This window comes from Balaenoptera physalus (genome assembly GCF_965194825.1).
Source record: "Balaenoptera physalus genome assembly, chromosome: 12".
NCBI lineage: Eukaryota > Metazoa > Chordata > Mammalia > Artiodactyla > Balaenopteridae > Balaenoptera > Balaenoptera physalus.
In genome coordinates, this window is record NC_138897.1 from 65,325,450 (window position 1) to 65,347,843 (window position 22,394).

A 22,394-nucleotide genomic window follows, 5' to 3' on the forward strand; every position below is an offset into this window, starting at 1 on the left:
ACCGGACACTCTAAAACTCTTAGAGGAAAACATAGGAAGAACACTCTTTGACATAAATCACAGCAAGACCTTTTTTGATCCACCTCCTAGAGTAATGGAAATAAAAACAAAAATAAACAAATGGGACCTAATGCAACTTGAAAGCTTTTTTTTTTTTATTTTTTTTTTATTTTTTATTTTATTTTTTTTTTGCAACTTGAAAGCTTTTGCACAGCAAAGGAAACTACAAACAAGACGAAAAGACAACCCTCAGAATGGGAGAAAATATTTGCAAACGAATCAATGGACAAAGGATTAATCTCCAAAATATATAAACAGCTCATGCAGCTCAATATTAAAAAAACAAACAACCCAATCCAAAAATGGGCAGAAGACCTAAATAGACATTTCTCCAAAGAAGACTTATAGATGGCCAAGAAGCACGTGAAAAGCTGCTGAACATCACTAATTATTAGAGAAATGCAAGTCAAAACTACAATGAGGTATCACCTCACACCAGTTAGAATGGGCATCATCAGAAAATCTACACACAACAAATGCTGGAGAGGGTGTGGAGAAAAGGGAACCCTCTTGCACTGTTGGTGGGAATGTAAATTGGTACAGCCACTATGGAGAACAGTATGGAGGTTCCTTAAAAAACTAAAAATAGAATTACCATATGACCCAGCAATCCCACTAGTGGACATATACCCTGAGAAAACCATAATTCAAAAAGAGTCATGTACCACAATGTTCACTGCAGCACTATTTACAATAGCCAGGACATGGAAGCAATCTAAGTGTGCATCGACAGATGAATGGATAAAGAAGATGTGGCACGTATATACAATGGAATATTACTCAGCCATAAAAAGGAACGAAATTGGGTCATTTGTAGAGACGTGACTGGAATGAGAGCCTGTCATACAGAGTGAAGTAAGTCAGAGAGAAAAACAAATATCGTATATTAACGCATATATGTGGAACCGAGAAAAATGGTACAGATGAACTGGTTTGCAGGGCAGAAATTGAGACACAGATGTAGAGAGCAAATGTATGGACACCAAGGGGGGAAAGTGGCGGGGGTGGGGTGCTGATGGTGGGATGAACTGGGAGATTGGGATGGACATATATACACTAATATGTATAAGGTGGATAACTAATAAGAACCTGGTGTATAAAAAAATAAATAAAATTCAAAAAAAATTTATTCTTATTCTTGTACAGATTCTTTCAGCAACCCCAAAGTCCTTTTGAATGGCTGTCTCAGTGATTTCCAAATTCTAGTTGAATCTTTCATTTGATTTAACATATTTGGTACTCTTTTTAACGGGGAACTAATAGAGAAAATAGTCTCGGGACAAATAAGCATTAAAGTCCTGTCTATTTTAGGATACCAGTAACAACGTCCTAAATGAATCGTGTGCTCACTAACCTTTGTGGCTTTGCCCCGAGTTATATTTTGAATGGCAGCTCAGGAACCCTTGCTAGCATTTGCAGCTTCAAAGTAATTAACTGCTCTTTCAGCCTGCCTATGTAAATGTCTTAGGATATACTATGAAAGGCCCATTTCATGTCTTGGTTCAAGGAATCTCCTAATGATATAAATTGATGTTAAATCACTATGAGTTGAATCAAAACTATCTAAAGAAATGAAAAGCTAGCACAAAGTTGTAGTTTATAAATAATAAGAACAATATTTTAGTAAATTTGCACTAAATTTATGGGCCCCCAAATAAAATTCATCTTTTAAGTGTCTTATTTAGACTCAGTCTCATGAGATTTCCCCAGCTATTTTAAAAGTCAGTATGACTTACCACACCTTGAATACGTTAAAGAAGAACAAAGATGCCCCAACCCAACAAAAGGAACTTGCGTTGCTGGTTTCTTGTTGGTCTAGGGATCTACCTGGTATCATCGTAGGGGCCAACCTCAGATGGGACCAGCTGTCGTGAGGTCCCCAGCAGCAGGAAACATGACAGGGAGCAACGGGTTATGTCTGCTATGGAACAGACAGGTGCATATGCCAGTAAAAGAATAGCAGGCTTTATTTTACATGCATTTGTGTGAGCTAAGTGAGGAGCTAAAAACCCACACCAAAAGGCCCAAACCACCTGCAGAAACATCCTTGAAAAACATCACGAGGACTTAACATTTTCTCCGATGGAGACTCATTAAATAGAAATACATTATTTCATACAGTTATCTCCTTCCCTAATGTCATGTGTGGTGCCACTCACAGTGACACTGGCACATGGAACGCCTTTATTTGGTGCCTGGAGGGCCATTCAGCTGGCACCTGATATACTGTTGAAAACAAGATTGCCTCTCTCTCCTGCCTCAGACAAAGATCCAGAAAAAGTCAGTCTCAGGTTTTCAACAATGAGAGAGACCTTCCTGGGTTGTAAAGAGTGTTTGCCATTTATTGCTTAGAGTTTTATCAAGCTGGGCATGACTTGTGCTTTGCTTTAGAGCTTTTCTTTCTATTCACTGCTTTAATAAGACTCATTACTGCAAGATCCCTGAACAGTGGCGGTGCTGGACTTTATCACCCCAAGTGCTCAATGCTCCTGGAGCAGAACGAGTCCATTGGGATAGCTTTTGGGGGGAAACGAGTCATCCTGGAAGTGCATTTATGATGAGATAAACGGTAATTTCATCCGTGTTTTTCAAGTGATGATATCTTTGGAATACAAATATAAGGAGACTGAATTTAATGATATAACTAATACCTTGGGTGATTTTGAAGACACTCAGGGGTTTTTTTTTGTTTTTTTTTGTTTTTACTCTTGACAATGGAGAGACTTCTAGAGTTTAATTACTACCACTTGAGAGAGTTTTCACAAGTTACTTTTAGTGCAAAAAAAATCCTTTGGTGCCTATGTAGCTGTTCGAGAAAAATGAATTGCGTCCTAAAACAAACTGGGGATGTACCTACCTGAGCAGGCTTAGGTTTTAAGGATGGCTTATTTCACAGATGTGAACACTACGCAAACCTCCCTCAGTATGCTTTTTCGTATTAACCTGAGCAAAACCATTCTCATCAGTTCATTGCTGAAATGTTAATGTCTTCCCTGTTTTAGTAATTGACGTGCATTTAGCTCTTCTCAAGTGTCTGAAGGATGGCCTCCGGTTTGCCTTTCAGAGCCCCCTGTCCCCATCGCCCCCCCTCAGCTGGCCTCCGTGGGGGCCACCTACCTGTGGATCCAGCTCAACGCCAACTCCATCAATGGCGATGGGCCCATCGTGGCCCGGGAGGTGGAATACTGCACTGCCAGCGGGAGCTGGAGCGACCGGCAGCCAGTGGACTCCACGAGCTACAAGATTGGGCATCTCGACCCGGACACAGAGTATGAGATCAGTGTGCTTCTCACCCGGCCAGGGGAGGGCGGCACCGGTTCTCCTGGGCCCGCTCTCAGAACCAGAACCAAGTGTGCAGGTGAGTCCGGGGATGCTGGGACCGCTTGTCAGTGTCTTTTGGGTTTTGACCTGCAACCTCCGTGCAGGTGGCTCACGCTTCCCTCAGCTCTGCTGGGACCCTGTCTGGGTACAAAAGGTCCCTTCACCTGTGGACAGCAACCCAGTAGCCTGTGGACTTCAAACCTCAAGGCTTGATATCTCTCAGGAGGCCTCCGCCCCCTTTTCCCCCCGTTCTTAATTTACACCTTCCTAGGAGTATCACCTAATTCATACGGGAGTCATCCCAAAGTTGACAGAAACTGTTTGCTTTAATGATGTCTGCTCATAGGTCAACGCCTCTCATCTGGGTCCCTTTGTTTTTATGTTCCCCGTTGATGTGCTTGTAGCCTCGAGGGCCTTTGGAAGGCTAGATTCCATCTTAGCAATAGCTTTAAAGCTGTGTTTTTATGGACGGATATTGAATGGAGGTGCTGCTTGCCAATGACATGGGACCCATTTGTAAAATAAGCCAGGGTGATTTGTGGACTGCACGCCGGCTTTAAATTCTTAGATGATAAAGTTCTAATTGACTGTGCAGAGCCCGCTCTGTGGGTTGATGGAGAGAGAAATGCAGAGTCTTATAAAAATCAGACCCTAAAGAAAGAGCCCATTAGAGGTTCGAGTGCTGTTTCTGTCTGGCTGCTCTTGGGTCGGAAGTAGAGAGAAATAACAGGTTGGGATACTGAAGTGTTCTTTCATCCTTTAAACGCAGATTCTTGCACTGAATTGAGGGCTGAAAAATTTCTCCAGAAATTTTTATGGAGATAATTGATTCTTCGGGTGGCATTATTTAAGAGGATACTTATCAGTAGGTTTCGTTTCCTCTTAAGTTTTTAAAGTACTCAGAGCGCAGTCTAACCCTGTCTGGTAGGAGAAATGATTAAGCCTTAACAATGGTAACTGCTTCATTCTTTCTTCATAATTTGGCGTGTATGGTTTCGAAAAGCCCAAAGCTCATGGAAAAAAGTTATTTTTGTAAAACTGTTTTTGTTAGAAGAGGGAACAGGACCCTTTCTCTTCTTCGGGTATGTGCTATTGGGCCTGCCTTGTCCACCCAGGTCTGTTTCCCAAGTCCCACGCCCCCATGGTCATATCACGCTCAGCACAGAGCCTCTGGTCTAAGAACTGTGGTGATTCCCACAGCCGCCATGGGCGGTCCGAGGAGAAAGGAGTTTGACAACACTTTCTCTTCCTCACTTCTCTACACCATGTCATCTCCTCTCTCTCTTTAACTGAATAAAATTTCCCTGCCTTTTTTGAAATAATTTATCATCTGTCGTAATGCAAACAATAGCTGTGTAACACTGTATCTATCACTTTACACTATAAGAATTGCTTTCAAATCTGTTATTTATTTTATCACTGCCTCTTGAAGTCTCTGAGGCCAATACTGTGACCCCCTTACTAGGGGCGGGGAAATAGAAACCCCTGTGGTCCTCCACGCATGCTCTGTGAGCAATAAGTTTGTGTTCTTTCACTTCAGCGTTATTTTGAGGAATCCTGTTTGGGGACATGGTGCTAGATCGTCTTCCTTTCTCTCCAAAAGAAGGTTAGAATCCCATTGTCTAGGCTGGAGAAAGGATCCAATATGTCATTCTAGTCACTGACAACCCCACCTACCTATTGTTTTCAGTTCTGTTCTTTTGTCTTTTCTCCTGGTTTTGTGCCTGTACATTTAAGGTATCAACATGATTATTATCTACATTTCCCCTAAATAAAAGGCATGCAGCTCTGTTTTCAAGAAGCCTTTTTGTTACGGCTGCATGAGGTGTAAATGTAGAAGCTTTCATAGTAGAATGGCAGTCCTTTTTTAAAACATTAAAACCAATCCTGAATGAATATTTGCATGCCAGCCCTGTGCCTTCGAGGTTTAATCTCACTTAAGCAAGGAAGCCTGATGAGAAAGCAGGCTTTTTCCTCTTACCATTTGTAACCTGCCGTGGACACTGTTGTACACCTGTCCTGCACGGGGATTGAGCATTTTTGAAAAAGCTGTGGTCGAACAAGTCAATCTTAGGAAATAGAAATATGTTAGGTGAGAGGATCAAAACTAGAAATGAGAGGGGGAGATGCTGGGTGGGTGAGGAAAGGGAAGTTGAATGAGCCTTTTACTGTCGGAAGAAATACAGTTTCACCCTTTGCTGAACTGAGACTTTTGAGAAAATCTGCGGGAGAGCTTGTTGACTGCTCAGGTGAGCCGCGTGAAATCGTGGTATGCAGGACGGAATGAAAAGGGGGAAGGTGGCTGCTATACACTCGAGACTGAAAAATGTGCTAACGGTCCCAGCCTCTTCCTCAGATGGTTCACGAGCGTTTAGGGTTCAGAAAGAGCAAGTCACGGATCTCAAAACCTGAGAGAGACACTGAGCGTTCTGCAAAGCAGATGGAAGATGGAAAATGGCCTTGGCCAGGCATGAACAGTGGATGAATCTAATAGGGTGACAGGTAGTAGGAATAATTGGGCATCCATCCCGTGTGGTTTAAAAGGCCAAGAATATGTGTCTGGAATTAGAGTAATAAAATTTAGCAGCAGCACATATAAAAAAAGAGATTGAGGATTAGGTTTAAATACATATGCATCTACAGTATGGTCCATATTCTGTTAATCACTCTGTAATGCTGTTGCCTCACCACCCCCTCCAAAAAACAAAAACAAAAAACAAACAAACAAAAAACCCTAATATAAGTGTAGGTTGCATTAAGAAAGCAAAGCCTATGTTGTAGGTGGTGATAGTCTTTTTCTACCAGTGCTGGGAAGCCTCCCTATTATTGTCACACTTACTTCTGGTCCCCACATTTTAAGAGAGAAAGCACAGAATAGACTGTGCTCAAGGAAAAGCACCCAGGATAGGAAATGTTCTGGAACTTTGCTCAACCAACGAGGAATGATGGAAGAATTGAGAAAGAGGATGGGGACGAGCAGGGTGTCTGTGCAGATTTGACAAGAGCTAAGTCATGCATAATGAGTTTCCAGTGGCTGGTGGGTTCAGGCAGAACCTGGTGTTGCAGAAGGAGATTCTATACTCACGAGAGGATTGAGCTGGCTGAACCTGAAGGCCTCTTTAACATGAAGAGTCTATGTTCTCTTTCTAATGAAATGATCCAGTGTATATTTCTACCCTGACCGTCTTGGAGTTCACTTCTATTTTATCCTTTTCCAAATTCTCCCTAATCATGCGTATCGAGTGCTCTGCTGGGCAATGGAGGTCTGTGATGACGTTTGCAAAAATCTGAGCAAACGGGGGAAAACCACTGAGTTTTTCATACAGCTAAACAGGTTAAATTTGAAAGACTGACTCTTATTCTGAGCTTCCCACCTGGTTTTGTGCTAAAATATCACTTTCATGAAATGCCAGTGCCTGAGGATACTACAGCTGGAGTCAGCAGTTGAGAATTTGGGCTCTGGCACCAGGCTGCCTGCGTTTGAGTCCTGGCTCTGCACGGAGCTAGACATGTGACCTTGGGAAGACTTTGTACATTCTCTGAGTTTCTCGTCTTATCTATGAAACAGCGGTGATAGTAATAGTGTTGTATCTCCTAGTGTGGCTGTGAAGCCTGAAGGAGCTAATGTGCATGTAAGGTGCCTAGGACAGAACCTTACACATAACAAGTAGTCAATACAAGTTAACTGCCCGTGGCGAAAAAAAAATTATCGTTTAACATTTTCATTCAAAAGAATTAGATGTTGGCAACCTGATTTTGTTGACTTAGATTACTTATCTGGTAAATCGAAAATCGGAGGGATACAGTTTTATATTTGGACTCAGAGAATCCCCTGCAGTTGGGCATTGCATCCATGGCAGACGCCATTCTCTGATTCTTTTTCTATCAAATCTGTTTCTTTTGGACAAGCTCTGTTTTCATTTCGGTGCTGCACCCACGGGGCCTGTCCTATCACGCTGGGGTGACACCCACGAAACCGTATTTCATTTCATGCATTGAAATGGAAAGATCACTGTTTATGACCCATCTCTGCGCTCTGGAATTTGGGGTGACACCCACGAAACCGTATTTCATTTCATGCATTGAAATGGAAAGATCACTGTTTATGACCCATCTCTGCGCTCTGGAATTGATTTTCATGTGTGGCTTGTAGATGCGATCTCATCACCTGGTCATATTTCTTTCAAGAATCGTACGGGAACACACTGCCAGACCTCTTGCTTCTTATGCTTCTGAAAATTATTTTCAGATATATGCACAGGCTCTTGCACGTGTGACCCTGATCAAATCACTTGGCTTCTCTGATTCTCCAAATAGGGGCCCTCGACACCTGCCCTGATAATATCAAAGGTGTTTTTGAAGATCGGATTAGACATTATCTCTAAAGGTATTTTACACATGAGAAAAGGTCCTGCCGACATGGGATATTAAAAATGATTATAGTCAGGAGCTACTTTGAAGATTTATACACATATCTACTTATTTTTCAACTTTGCGTTTCAGCTATAGTTGGGGAACCTCAGAGAGCTGAAATTATTTCAGTATCCAGTGAAGCAAAATGCAATTTAGTTTGTGTTTTGTATTATATCTTATATCCTTATAATTATGTGCAGCCTGTATATCACAAGTCATTAACTGGTAGCTACTTGAAAAAGAGAAATGGGTGATGCTGTTAGCTTGATTTTCACAGTGGACTTTTTAAGTGCTTATTTGGGGATATCGCTTTTTATGTATCCTGGTTATTGTTTAACTGTGGTTAAGTGGCTTGCTAATAACTGGCACCAGGAGTTAGAACAGGATGATGGTGAACTAATGACTTAACAATTAAGGTTGGTGAGAGTGAGAAAAAGCTGAACTGGAACGTGTTCTTTAGAATTAATATAACTAAAAATATTTGAAAAAAGAATGATTGCACTGTTTAAAAATTCTATGCATAAGAAATTTATTAAGCACCCATATTTGTAAGGCACTGTTCCAGGCCCTAAGGGCAGAGCAACAAGACGAGATCTGGCCTTCAGAGCTGATATATTTGGGGGTATTGGAGGGAGGAATTGTACAGGCAATAAATAAATAAATATATGTACATGTTTGTATATGTAAATATATGTATATTACATATACACACATATATAATATCATAAATGCTATGAAGAGAAATAGAGAAAGAGAGAATGGAAAGGTAGGATTTTTTTTATTAGATTATTTTTTATTTCTAATCGTGCTAAAATAACCTAACATAAAATTTACCTTCTTAACCATTTCTAAATGTACGGTTCAGTAGCGTTCTGTACACTCAGTCAATCTCCAAGACTTTTTCATTTTGCAAAACTGAAACTCCATACCTCTTCCCCCCACTTCCCCCCTGGCAACCCCCGTTCTACTTTCTGTCTCTATGAGTTTGATTGCTCGAGGTCCCTCATGTAAGTGGAATCGTTCAGAATTTGTCCTTTTGTGCCTGGCTTATTCACTTAGCGTAATGTCTTCAAGGTTCATCCATATTGTAGCATGTGTGATTGCACCTTTGTAATTACTCTGATAATGTTGTATGGTGTATACTTAGTTTATGCGATTCTTTGTAAACTCCTTTGAGACTTTAAGCAATTGCATTGGTTTTCAATGAATAATTCTCGAAGTTTAAAAACGTTTTATCTTTCTGACTTGTGGAAATCTTGCCTCCTAGAGCAGGTGGTAATGCTGTGTTTCCAGAGAGTTCAAGTATATGCATATAAGTGCTGCATCAGGATGGTATAGCCATCCCATCAGCAGACAGCCTTCTGTTTGTCAAGAATAACGAGTGAGATAAGAAATTGGAGGGTTTTTTAAAGTAATGAACCATTCTTTTAAACTAGTAAGAGGGGGTACATTTTATATTTGTAGAGAGGTATATATTTGTTCTGTATATGCCTAGTTAGAACCTTTTCTGTGACTGTAATAACTTTGATTATGTGTTACTTTAAAATGCATTTTTGTTCTACTTGGGATTTGATAAACACAGTTATAGCTACCTTGTCTATCCTACTTGCAGTGACACGAGAGATGGGCCATACTTTTCATCTACTTCAAGTCACTTCACCTTCCTTTGCTCTGTGGCCTGTGAGAGAGTGAATTTATGCTCAGCCTACGGTGGTGTACATTTTTGTGCATCTCCTGTTCTTTGCGATGGTGGTTGTACTGCTGCCCTAGAACAAATGTATTTGTGTAGCTCTCTCCTGCCTTTGCCACATGCTTGGATGGCCATGGGGAATGTTCCATTGACTACAAGTTAATGTTCCGTGATGTCTCTTACCATATACCCTGAGACCATCTTTAACATGCTTTATGTAGCAACACGCCCTGTGCTACCAGGCCTAGTCTAAATCTCACTAGATTTAGGTAAATATTGGTTTTGGAGTATTAATTCTCCATGTTTGCTAAATGTGACACAGGAGTGACTTGTTTTATTTTATTTTTAATTTTTATTGGAGTATAGTTGATTTATAATGTTGTGTTAGTTTCAGGTGTACAGCAAAGTGAATCAGTTATACATATACATATATCCACTCTTTTTTAGATTCTTTTCCCATATAGGCCATACACAGTATTGAGTAGAGTTCCCTGTGCTATATAGTAGGTTCTTATCCGTTATCTGTTTTATATATAGTAATGTGTATATGTCAATCCCAATCATTTTAAATACTCTTGAATGGGATTCGCATATGGGAAGTGGAAAGTGATGGGTTTCTTGGCAACAGGGCCTTCCATGAAGCCCAAATTGCGTGATACCTGCATTACACTGAAGGCCGACCTCTGTATCTATTTATTTATTATTCTTAGTTCCTCTTGTGGGGGCAAAAGAGACAATCTGTTTGGGATGGGTCTGATCTGAATTTAAACCCTGTCAAAACTTGATTTGTTTTCTTCCTAAATCAAGGGTAGCCAGATTTGTCTTTTCTGTACAGAACTGTTGCTGGCATAGCAGTACGTCTTTGGACCCGCACGGATCACCCACAGGCACTGGGGGGCAGGTGGGAGCCCATCTAAGACCTGGCAAAGGCTGAGATTCAGAATGAATACAGGCCAAGACCTCATTGGATGGAACATAATTTATTTTTCATTTAAGTTTATTTACCAGGGAAAAAAATTAAAGTGTGGTAATTCTAATTCTAAAAGAGCTCTGCCAAAGGGCAACAGGTTTTTTTAATGCATTTCCAACATATCAAACCGTTGAATGGTTTAATGTGACTTCCCTGGTGGCGCAGTGGTTAGGAATCCACCTGCCAATACAGGGGACACAGGTTCGAGCCCTGGTCCGGGAAGATCCCACATGCCGCAGAGCAACTAAGCCTGTGCTCCACAACTACTGAGCCTGCACTCTAGAGCCAGCGAGCCACAACTACTGAGGCTGAGTGCCACACGTTAAACCATTTCCAACACATTAAACCATTAAAACCTTTCTTTTTTTTAAATTTTATTTTATTTATTGTTTTATACAGCAGGTTCTTATTAGTTATCTATTTTATACATATTAGTGTATATATGTCAATCTCAATCTCCCAATTCATCCTCCCCCCCCCACCCTGCTTTCCCCCCTTGGTGTCCATACATTTGTAAGAACCTTTCTTAATTATAAACATTAAAAGGATATTAAAAAGTATCTGCCCTATTAGTGTGCAGATGTAAATACATGACATTGGGGAGTGCATCGCAATTGGGCAGAGGACAGGTGCAGAGCAGCAACGTGGCACCTTTTTTATTATAATATATTCAGTCCCTGCCTTACAGGCTTTTGTGCCCCAGAGGCTGTAATACCCACACCTGAAACCCTGCCTTTAAACACTGAGTCAGCACTTTCCCCGTGTCTGAGCCCTGAGGCCATGGCGGGGGAGGAGGGTTAGAACTACTGGAGCAGCTCTGTGTGAGAGGCTTGGAAAGGCCTCTAGGAAGACCAGACAGATGGAGGTGGTTGCTTTCAGAGTCCTCGTTATCCTGCCTCTGTGATTCTTAGGTGCCCTGGTAGTTCTAGAAGGTGCCAAGCAGGCCCCTTGACGGTGAAGAGTGAGCATTGCTAACAGACTTCTAGGTGTGAGGTTGAAGCCTTTGTAGGCAGCTCCCTGTGTAGCTTTGAATGCCCTGAGGAGGCAAAGAAATTTAAGAGAGAGATCCGGGGATTATCAGTCAGTGGCTGTGGCTTCACCCGGCCGTACCTCTGATGGGCCATTTGACACTGAAAAAAATCACAGAACCCTCCGGGCTGCGTTTTGTATGTCTTGTCAACGAAGGGCTTGACCAAATTCCTTGTTCTAGTGCTCGGATCCCATCAGTCTCTGTCAGAGGGGCTTTGCTGTCATAGAGAAACATCCTTGTGGTCAGGATTAGTCCCCTATTAAGTACCGACTCCAGCATGTTGAGTGCGCCTAAAGCCACCAGAAGGCTTAAGGATGCTTCTGCTTCCCACAGCAGTATCTTCTAGAAAGAGGAAGACACCCACTAAATCTTAACCTGGGCAGTTTTTAAAGAGACCTTGGGTCATCTAAATCTTTCCCCAAATCTCTTATATATTAAAAAAAAAAATTAATACTGAGAATGATATTTTTAATTTTTATTAGAGCAAATGCCTTAGTTCCTTCTCAAACTTATGATTCAGTAGACTTCTATTTCGTGGCCTCTATGTAAGCATTTCTCATAGACTGGGCCCCCTGCATAATCAATATGCACTGCTTACTTGGGTTTTTTGTTAAGACTCAGGGCATGATTGAACATTCTAAATTGGCTTCGTGAATATTTCGGACATATTCAGAGAAGACAGTGTCCATTGGTTAACTTCTTTCACTTTAAAGTCTGCCTGACTTGGGGTGAGTGCTGCTTCTGACACTAACAGCTAAAAAATATCTCAACAAATTACTAAACTTAGGAACCTAAGTTTCTAATAATTCTAGTCTGTTTTCTACCAATACCAGCACCTTCTTCATAGCACTGTTGGGAGAATTAAATGTGCTAAATGCATGAGAAATGGTTAGCAGAGAACTTCGGTCACTCTGAAGTCTGAGTATTTGGGTTGGACAGAAAGTTCGTTCGGGTCTTTACATACTATGTTGAGGAAAACCCAATAGGTCTGCTAGCAAATTCTGATAAAACGAATAACACTTCTTGCGACTGAGCATACACACTATTATGGCAAAATCTTCCAATAGGACGTTTAAGCTGGTCAGCTGGGTTTTGGTTGACACACTCAGAAAATTGCAGTTTGCTTTAAGTAAAGCAAAAAATAGATGTACGTCCTCAAGCTAATGTCAAAAGCTGTTGCAATATTCACTGGAACCTGGGAAAACGGTGCATTTTTGACTCTTTCCCGTGTTGTCGGGAAAAAGCACAGTGACCCAAAGTCCCTGAAGGGCGGCAAAGAAACAGGATAACTGTGAAGGCTTTATTCACGTGTGAGGCGTCAGTCTGCAGTGGTGGATGTGTTGCCATTATTAGTGACCCGGTGAGTGTTTGTGACACGTTAGCCCTTGGAAGAGCACTGCTCCAGGCCCTAACACCTCTGAGTTTGCTGAGAACACACAAAGCCTGACAAGCACAGTGTGATTAGAGCAGTAAGGCAGCCTCTCACTGTGATGGAGGCATCCTGGCGGACGTCTTCCCCTTTGCCCATTTACCTGCAGACATCAGGAAGGTATATAAGACCCTCATGGAATGAGATTGGAGGTGAGGGTCCTGATGCTGTGGATATAAGGGACTGAAGTGTGCACAGGTAAATTCTTCCCCTGTGGACTGCTTCTGAGACAGGCCCTACCTGGTTTCTGAGCCCCTAACCCAAGAGCAGAAAGAACTAGTCTCAGTATGGCCTTTGTGTTCAGGACATTTGAGGAAAAGCTCACGCACCCTTAACTCGCCAGGTTCGCTCTGGGTTTGTGCCTCAAACGCAGCAAATCCAATTTCACGAATTGGGAAATAGATGGATTTTATCTTTGACCTCATAGGTCCCGTGTGCTTCTATCCGTCTTGCCTGGGCAGGCTCAGATTCATCCTCCTCTTATCACACCAGCTCTCAGCTCATTTGTCCTCTTTAATGTGGATGGATAACTCATTGGAACACATTCAGTGGCATTTGGGCTTCTATTAGAACTTGCCTGCTTCATGTGTAAGGATAATGTCGCTCCCGTTGTTAAAAACTAAATTAAAAAGAAGTAAAATAAATGAGAGCTAAAACTTGCAGAGTGATAACAACAGATTATGAAAGCTTGATGATATGTCACAATTTCAGTTTATGAGGGTTAACCACATTCCTGTGTTTGGGTAATATTTTTATAAATTAATTTTAAGAATACAAAGAACCGGTAATTGCATTACCTATTAGAATAAATTTTGAGTGAATAGAAAGCTTTAAAAATGAATAATGCATATAAATGAAATTAAAACTACAAATAGCAGAAATTTTATTAGGAAGTATGGTTATACCTATTATTAAAATAAGAAAGATAATAGAACAGTTTGAGATCAAGATTGCTGATCTTCCATCCATGTTATTACCTTTGTAGAATGAGTAATATAAGTAATATAACTACTCAGGTAAAATATTTCTATTGACCAAATAGCAGTATTTCTTTCTTACAGATCTAGACAAATGACTATAGACATGGATTTATAGCTGGCATTGAAAATTCTTTCTAGTATATATTAGCAGTAGAAAAGATACAGGTATTAACATATATTTCCATTAGGTGTTATATATTGTTACATATTTACTATTCTTTAGCTAGACTATATTGCTCTTAAGTTGGATCATGAATTCATCATACATAACATTTTATTTGTTAATGTTTGTAGCTTGTTGATGATCTATTTTAATTACTGAATTCATAGGTACCATATAAGAAGGTAAAAAATATGGAAATATATAGTGAAGAAGGTCATAGATTTCCTCATCTTTCTTGCAGTTCCTTTCTTGGGGATAATACTTGGGTGTTTATCTCTGCACATCTCTCTATGCCCATTTAGACATATAAATATCAATCTGTGTCCCAGGTCTGTTACTTACTAGTTCTAACAACGCGATATTATATTGTATGTAAGGTTCTGCAGTTTGATTTCACATCAGTCAATACTCTCTGAACATCTCTCTAGTGGCTGGAGTCCAGTGCAATATTTATATATCTTTAACTCACTCTTAGGACTAGCTACATATTATTATGAAATATGGATACCCTAATTATTCAGCCCTTCCCCCTTTTGATGCATAGTCACTGTTGTTTTTTCTATTAAAAAGAATATTTCAGTAAATATCTATAAATGTATCTGCTTTTTTTATTTTTTATTTCTGTAGGTTACAGTTCTCAGATAGAATTGGTGGGCCAAAGATACATGCATTTAAGATTTTAGTAGAGGTCACATTACTTTCCAGAAGGTTCTAGCAAGTTAAACTCCATCAGCAAAGTGTGAGAATGTTAGTTTCTAGACTTGCTTTTGAGATTGTGTATTAATGATCTTTTACAATTTATCAATTTACCAGTTTAGAAATGGTGTGTTACTATATTAATTTGCATTTTACTATTTTTCATGTGTGTATTGACTGTATATTTTTTTAACATCTTTATTGGAGTATAATTGCTTCACAGTGTTGTGTTAGTTTCTGCTGTATAACAAAGTGAATCAGCTATATGCATACGTATATCCCCATATCCCCTCCCTCTTGCATCTCCCTCCCACCCTCCCTATCCCACCCCTCTAGGTGGTTGCAAAGCACCAAGCTGATCTCCCTGTGCTATGCAGCTGCTTCCACTAGCTGTCTGTTTTACATTTGGGAGTGTATATATGTCAATGTTACTCTCTCACTTCGTCCCAGCTTACCCTTCCCCCTCCCCGTGTCCTCTAGTCCATTCTCTACGTCTGTGTCTTTATTCCTGTCCTGCCCCTAGGTTCATCAGAACCATATTTTTTCTTTTAGATTCCATATATATGTGTTAGCATACGGTATTTGTTTTTCTCTTTCTGACTTACTTCACTCTGTATGACAGACTCTAGGTCCATCCACCTCACTACAAATAACTCAATTTCATTTCTTTTTATGGCTGAGTAATATTCCATTGTATATATGTGCCGCATCTTCTTTATCCATTCATCTGTTGATGGGCACTTAGCTTGCTTCCATGTCCTGGCTATTGTAAATAGAGCTGCAATGAACATGGTGGTACATGACTCTTTTTTGAATTATGGTTTTCTCAGGGTATATGCCCAGTAGTGGGGTTGCTGGGTCATATGGTAGTTCTATTTTTAGTTTTTTAAGAAACCTCCATACTGTTCTCCATAGTGGCTGTACCAGTTTACATTCCCACCAACAGTGCAAGAGGGTTCCCTTTTCTCCACACCCTCTCCAGCATTTATTGTTTGTTGACTTTTTGATGATGGCCATTCTGACCAGTGTGAAGTGATACCTCATTGTAGTTTTGATTTGCATTTCTCTAATGATTAGTGATGTTGATCATCCTTTCACGTGTTTGTTGGCAATCTGTATATCATCTTTGGAGAAATGTCTGTTTAGGTCTTCTGCCCATTTTTGGATTGGGTTTTTGTTTTTTTGATATTGAGCTGCGTGAGCTGCTTGCATATTTTGGAGATTAATCCTTTGTCAGTTGCTTCATTTGCAAATATTTTCTCCCATTCTGAGGGTTGTCTTTTCGTCTTGTTTATGGTTTCCTTTGCTGTGCAAAAGCTTTTAAGTTTCATTAGGTCCCATTTGTTTATTTTTGTTTTTATTTCCATTTCTCTAGGAGGTGCATCAAAAAGGATCTTGCTGTGATTTATGTCATAGAGTGTTCTGCCTATGTTTTCCTCTAAGAGTTTTGTAGTGTCTGGCCTTACATTTAGGTCTTTAATCCATTTTGAGTTTATTTTTGTGTATGGTGTTAGGGAGTGTTCTAATTTTATTCTTTTACATGTAGCTGTCCAGTTTTCCCAGCACCACTTATTGAAGAGGCTGTCTTTTCTCCATTGTATACTCTTACCTCCTTTATCAAAGATAACGTGACCGTATGTGCGTGGGTTTATCTCTGGGCTTTCTATCCTGTTCCATTGATATATATTTCTGTTTTTGTGCCAATACCATACTGTCTGGATTACTGTAGCTTTGTAGTATAGTCTGAAGTCCGGGAGCCTGATTCCTCCAGCTCTGTTTTTCTTTCTCAAGATTGCTTTAGCTATTTGGGGTCTTCTGTGTTCCCATACAAATTGTGAAATTTTTTTGTTCTAGTTCTGTGAAAAATGCCATTGGTAGTTTGACAGGGATTGCACTGAATCTGTAGATTGCCTTGGGTAGTATAGCTGTTTTCACAATGGTGATTCTTCGAATCCAAGAACATGGTATATCTCTCCATCTGAGGTATCAACTTTGATTTCTTTCATCAGTGTCTTATAATTTTCTGAATACAGTACTTTGGTCTCCTTAGGTAAGTTTATTCCTAGGTATTTTATTCTTTTTGTTGCAGTGGTAAATAGGAGTGTTTCCTTAATTTCTATTTCAGATTTTTCATCATTAGTGTATAGGAATACAAGAGATTTCTGTGCATTAATTTTGTGTCCTGGTACTTTACCAGATTCATTGATTAGCTCTAGTAGTTTTCTGGTAGCATCTTTAGGATTCTCTATGTATAGTATCATGTCATCTGCAAACAGTGACAGTTTTACTTCTTCTTTTCCAATTTGGATTCCTTTTATTTCTTTTTCTTCTCTGATTGCTGTGGCTAAAACTTCCAAAACTGTGTTGAATAATAGCGGTGAGACTGGGCAACCTTGTCTTGTTCCTGGTCTTAGAGGAAATGCTTTCAGGTTTTCACCATTGAGAACAATGTTGGCTGTGGGTTTGTCATATATGGCCTTTATTATGTTGACGTAAGTTTCCCCTATGCCCACTTTCTGGAGGGTTTTTATCATAAATGGGTGTTGAATTTTGTCGAAAGCTTTTTCTGCATCTATTGAGATGATCATATGGTTTTTCTCCTTCAATTTGTTAATATGGTGTATCACATTGAGTGTTTTGCGTATATTGAAGAATCCTTGCATTCCTGGGCTAAACCCCACTTGATCATGGTGTATGATCCTTTTAATGTGCTGTTGGATTCTTTTTGCTGGTATTTTGTTGAGGATTTTTACATTTATGTTCCTCAGAGATATTGGCCTGTAGTTTTTTTTTGTGACATCTTTGTCTGGTTTTGGTGTCAGGGTGATGGTGGCCTCGTAGAATGAGTTTGGGAGTGTTCCTCCCTCTGCTATATTTTGGAAGAGTTTGAGAAGGATAGGTGTTAGCTCTTCTTTAAATGTTTGCTAGCATTCACCTGTGAAGCCATCTGGTCCTGGGCTTTTGTTTGTTGGATGATTTTTAATCACAGTTTCAATTTCAGTGCTTGTGATTGGTCTGTTTATATTTTCTGTTTCTTCCTGGTTCAGTCTTGGAAGGCTGTGCTTTTCTAAGAATTTGTCCATTTCTTCCAGGTTGTCCATTTTATTGTCATAGAGTTGCTTGTAGTAATCTCTCATGATCCTTTGTATTTCTGCAGTGTCAGTTGTTACTTCTCCTTTTTCATTTCTAATTCTGTTGACATGAGTCTTCTCCCTTTTTTTCTTGATGAGTCTGGCTAATGGTTTATCAATTTTGTTTATCTTCTCAAAGACCCAGCTTTTAGCTTTATTGATCTTTGCTATTGTTTCTTTCATTTCTTTTTCATTTATTTCTAATGTGATCTTTATGATTTCTTTCCTTCTGCTAACTTTGGGGTTTTTTGTTTTTCCTTCTCTAATGTTTCTTGGGGTAGGATTGTGTTGCTATAAACTTCCCTCTTAGAACTGCTTTTGCTGCATCCCATAGGTTTTGGTTGACTATAATTTTAATCATCAAATTATCTGTTTCTGTCTTTAGGATGCTATTCAAATCTTTTCCTTTTCAATTTGTAGGAGTCTTTTATATAGTAGTGTTATTAACCACTTGTCTGTTATATGTTTTCTAAATATTTTCCCTCATTCTGCCATTTGTCTTTTGACTTTATTCACGATACATTTTGTTAAAGAGAAATGTTTACATTTTGTATAGTTAAATCTATCAATCATAGCCTTTAGAACTATATGATTAAATTATCACTAGAATTTAAATCAGTCCAAATATATTTATTCTAGGTAGAGGGTGAGATGGTGAGATATGCAGTCACTTTTACTAATCAAACTATTGTTTTTCCAGTGGCTTGTTTTCCAGTCTTGTTTTAGAAGGTTTCCACATTTTCTTTGAATATTTTAAAAATAGTTAATTTTCACACTTCAGTCTTCAACCAGTGAAATTCTGGTCCAAAAGACATGCAAAGAAAACCACAGGGCTGGGGAGGCTTCTGGAAAAGGTTCCTTTGCTCTTTAATGATGTACAAGGAGAAAGGGTCCTTTCTCACCTTTGGATGTTATGTGATGTGGCGTCCAGGAATGCAGCAGGCATCAAACGACCCCAGGGGAACCAGCTAAAAGGACAGCCAGTGGGAAACCTGAGTAGACATAACTGAATTAAAATACCTTCCACACCTCATTTTGGTTCCCCCCTCCCCTTCATCCCTCTCTCCCTCCCTTCCTTCCTCCCTCCCTCCCTCCCTCTCTCCCTCCTTTCCTTCCTTTATTCAACAACTATTTATGGAGACCTTCTTATTTGATAAACACTCTCCTAGGCATGGGGGACACAGTGGTAAAACACATGAGCGCTGGCCCTCGTGGACACAGTTTTAATCTACAAAGTTGTCCATTTGGTTTGCAGTACATGCACATATTTATCTGGAGCAAAGCTTGCAGAGATTCCCAGGATAGCTGTAGGGAGGAGGTTCTAAAAGGAAACATAAACATTAGGGCACAGAGGAACTTTAGAAATAAATTGTTTTAATCAGGATGCTTTGGGCTGCAAGTAACATAAAGCCTGCCTATACAAACTAACCACAAAGGAAATGTATCAACTTGGAGTAAGAGGAAGCCCATAGATAAGTCACACTTTGCAGTTTGTTGATTTAGTGGCTCAGTAATATTACCAGGGACATGAGATCCTTCCAAACCTCTCCTGCGTCAGCTCCAACCCAAAGATGGTCCTCTTCATGACCATGAGGAAAACATGCTTTGTTCATAGCTGGTGGAGGGGGAGAGAAACCTTTCCCCAAACCTAGAATATAACTCCTTTCTTTCAATCTGTTAGGCCAACTTAGGACCAATAATAACAACCAGTAAATTTTTTTTGAGCTGATTTACTTAGTGTCCTTATTCTCAAATGTTAATGTACTTTGGTGATGTTGGTATACATCAGAATCACCTGGAAGGCTTTTAAAAGACTGCTGGATCCCACCCCAGAGTTTATGATTCAGTAGGTTTGGGGTTGGGCTCAGCAAGTTATATTTCTACCAAATTCCCAAGTGATGCTGATGTTGCTGGTTGAGACTGACTTGGAGCAATAAAGATGCAGTCTTGCACTAGACACCTATTAGAATGTCCAAAATCCAGAACACTAACGACACCACCTGCTGGTGAGGATGTGGAGCAACAGGAACTCTCATTCAGTGCTGATGGGAATGCAAAATGGTGCAGCCACTTTGGAAGACAGCTCCACACTTTCTTACAAAACTAGAAGTATATTACCACACAATCCAGCAGGAGTGCTCATTGATATTTACCCAAAGAAGTGGAAAACTTATGTCCACCCAAAAACCCGCCCAAGGATGTTTATAGCAGCTTTATTCATAGTTCCAAAACTTGGAAGCAACCAGGATCTCCCTTGGTAGGTGATTGGACAAATAACCTGTAGTCCATCCAGACAGGTGAATATTATTCAGCGCTAAAGAGAAATGAGCTGTCAAGTCATGAAAATATATGAAGGAAATTTAAATGCATATTACCAAGTGAAGGTAGCTAATCTGGAAAGCCTACGTATGTACAATTCCTACTGTATGACATTCAAGAAAAGGCAAAACTATGGAGACAGTAAAAAAATCAGTGGTTGCTAGGAGGTAGAAGGGAGGGAGTGATGAGGAGGCAGAACAGTGGGGATTTTTAGGGCAGTAAAAATATTCTGTATGATACTGTAATGGTGGGTACATGCCGTTGTACATTTGTCCAAACCCATAGCAAGTAGGACACGAAGAGTGAACCATAATGTAAACTGTGGACTCTGGGTGATAATGACCTGTCCATGTAGGTTCATCAGTGGCAACAAGTGTCCCATCTGGTGGGGTAAGTTGATAATGGGGAGGCTGTGCTTGTATAGGGCAAGAGGTATATGGGAAAGCTCTGTACTTTCTGCCTAAATTTTGCTGTGAGTCTAAAACTGCTCTAAAATAAAAGAAAGAAAAAGATATATCCTTGGATCTAGGGATGGGATGAGTCATACCTAAGCTACAAGGTGTGGAGAACTAAATAACTATTGAGAAATTGGGTAAGGTTTATTCCCGATATTGAATAAATGTGTTCAAGGTTGTTAGTACTATGTATGAATCAGAATTGAGATCTGCAAAGAAACTTGCTTTTTATTTTAATTTTTTTAAGATGCTTGATTTTTAGCAGGATACTAGTAGAATTCACCCTTGGGATCAGTTGGAAATCTGTTCTTCATACTGAGTGTGTCTCTAACCTTGAGTCCACTTATGATGAGAGAAATGTGTAACACCTGAATTGTTCAGAGGATGTTGGTATGCCATCCTCCATAGGTTTCTCACGCTTCTGCACATTTTGCCAGTGGAAGCACTGATGGTCTTTGTTCTGGGCTGTCTTTTTAAGGATGCTGGTATAGCGAACAGCTGCGGGGGACAGAGGCAGCGCCTGCTCCTGAAGCAGAGGGCAGGCTGTCTTCCTGTTCAGTATAATAAATGCCTCTCTCTGGAGCAAAGGACAAACAGGTGTGCTCACACCCAAGTAAGAGATTTGGATTCCCTGAGCTCAGGGTCCCTCAGGCATAACACAAACCTACTGCGTGTGTAGCACGGCCTGGCCCCTCACTGTTGCCCTCATGGAACTTTGCGGGCAAGGGGTGATGAGAGAAGCTTGAAGCTCATGCCACTTGTCAGTAATGAAGTTCTTCATCTCTGACCCAAGAATCTCATGTCTTCTGCTAACATACATGAAACTGGGGCAGGCAACTCGTTAATTTGAAAGTTGGGTAAAATCTCAGACCCTTCAAAGTTCTTGACAGTATGTACTTAGAAGAAAAAAAAGTTAGTTCTTTATAACGTCATCTGACTTCTACCTTTTGATGAGTAGGAAATTGAGACCTGGATAAGCGAAGCAACTTAACACAAGTGCACAGTGAATCTATTTACACAAGTGCACGGTGAGTCTGTTTGCTCAAGGGCACAGGGAGTCTGTTTACACAAGTGCACCACCAGTCTGTTTGCACAAGTACACAGTTGCAGAAGCTGCTCTCAGAGCCAGCCCTTGGGTCAATCAGCACACTCTGCTTTGCCCCTCACCACAAAACGGGGCTCTGTGAGTGCAGCCCACAGCCCGGGTTTAGAGTTGATTTAAGGATGTAATGAGAGAGAATTTCTCATTTCAAGAGAGAACCAGATAGAATTGACATAAGCTGAGTGAGGTGGTTAGTGGTATAGAGCGCAGAGCTGTAACCTGACAGGGTGATTCAGCACTAAGAGATGCTTGGAGGAGGAAAAGATCATTATCAGCCAGGGTCACTGAGCTCTAACTCTTCTAAGAACTACAGAGTGAGATTAGTTGGCCTTCCCTGTGATTTCTCGATTTGTGTGTTTTCTGATTGCTGCCATTCTGAGGCGGGTGCTGATGTATTTTACATTATAAAGTGGGGCTCTATTCGACCCGCAGGTATTAAATATGTCTCATAGCTGGTAGGGTATGCAGACTTAGCAAGGTGGTCCTATTGAAGGTTTTGCCCTCAGTTAAGCTCTGGCACATTAGCAAGGCCGTTCTGCTCACTTATTAGGTGTATGTTGGTGTAGCTTGTCTTGTTTTTACATGGTAGCATGTATCTTTTTCTCTTTTGAAGGAATTTCTTTGTAGTACTACTT

General features: G+C 40.3%; 1 protein-coding gene across 6 annotated transcripts in view; it reads left to right on the plus strand.

Moving 5' to 3' along the window:
• The window catches only part of PTPRM (protein tyrosine phosphatase receptor type M), a 745,633-nt gene that overhangs the window by 331,102 nt on the left and 392,137 nt on the right, over positions 1 to 22,394 (plus strand). For all 6 annotated transcript variants that reach the window (XM_082418591.1, XM_082418592.1, XM_082418587.1 and 3 more), the window contains exon 7: positions 3,125 to 3,418. In XM_082418591.1, the coding sequence (XP_082274717.1) occupies positions 3,125 to 3,418 (294 nt within the window). The remainder of the gene's footprint in view (positions 1 to 3,124; positions 3,419 to 22,394) is intronic.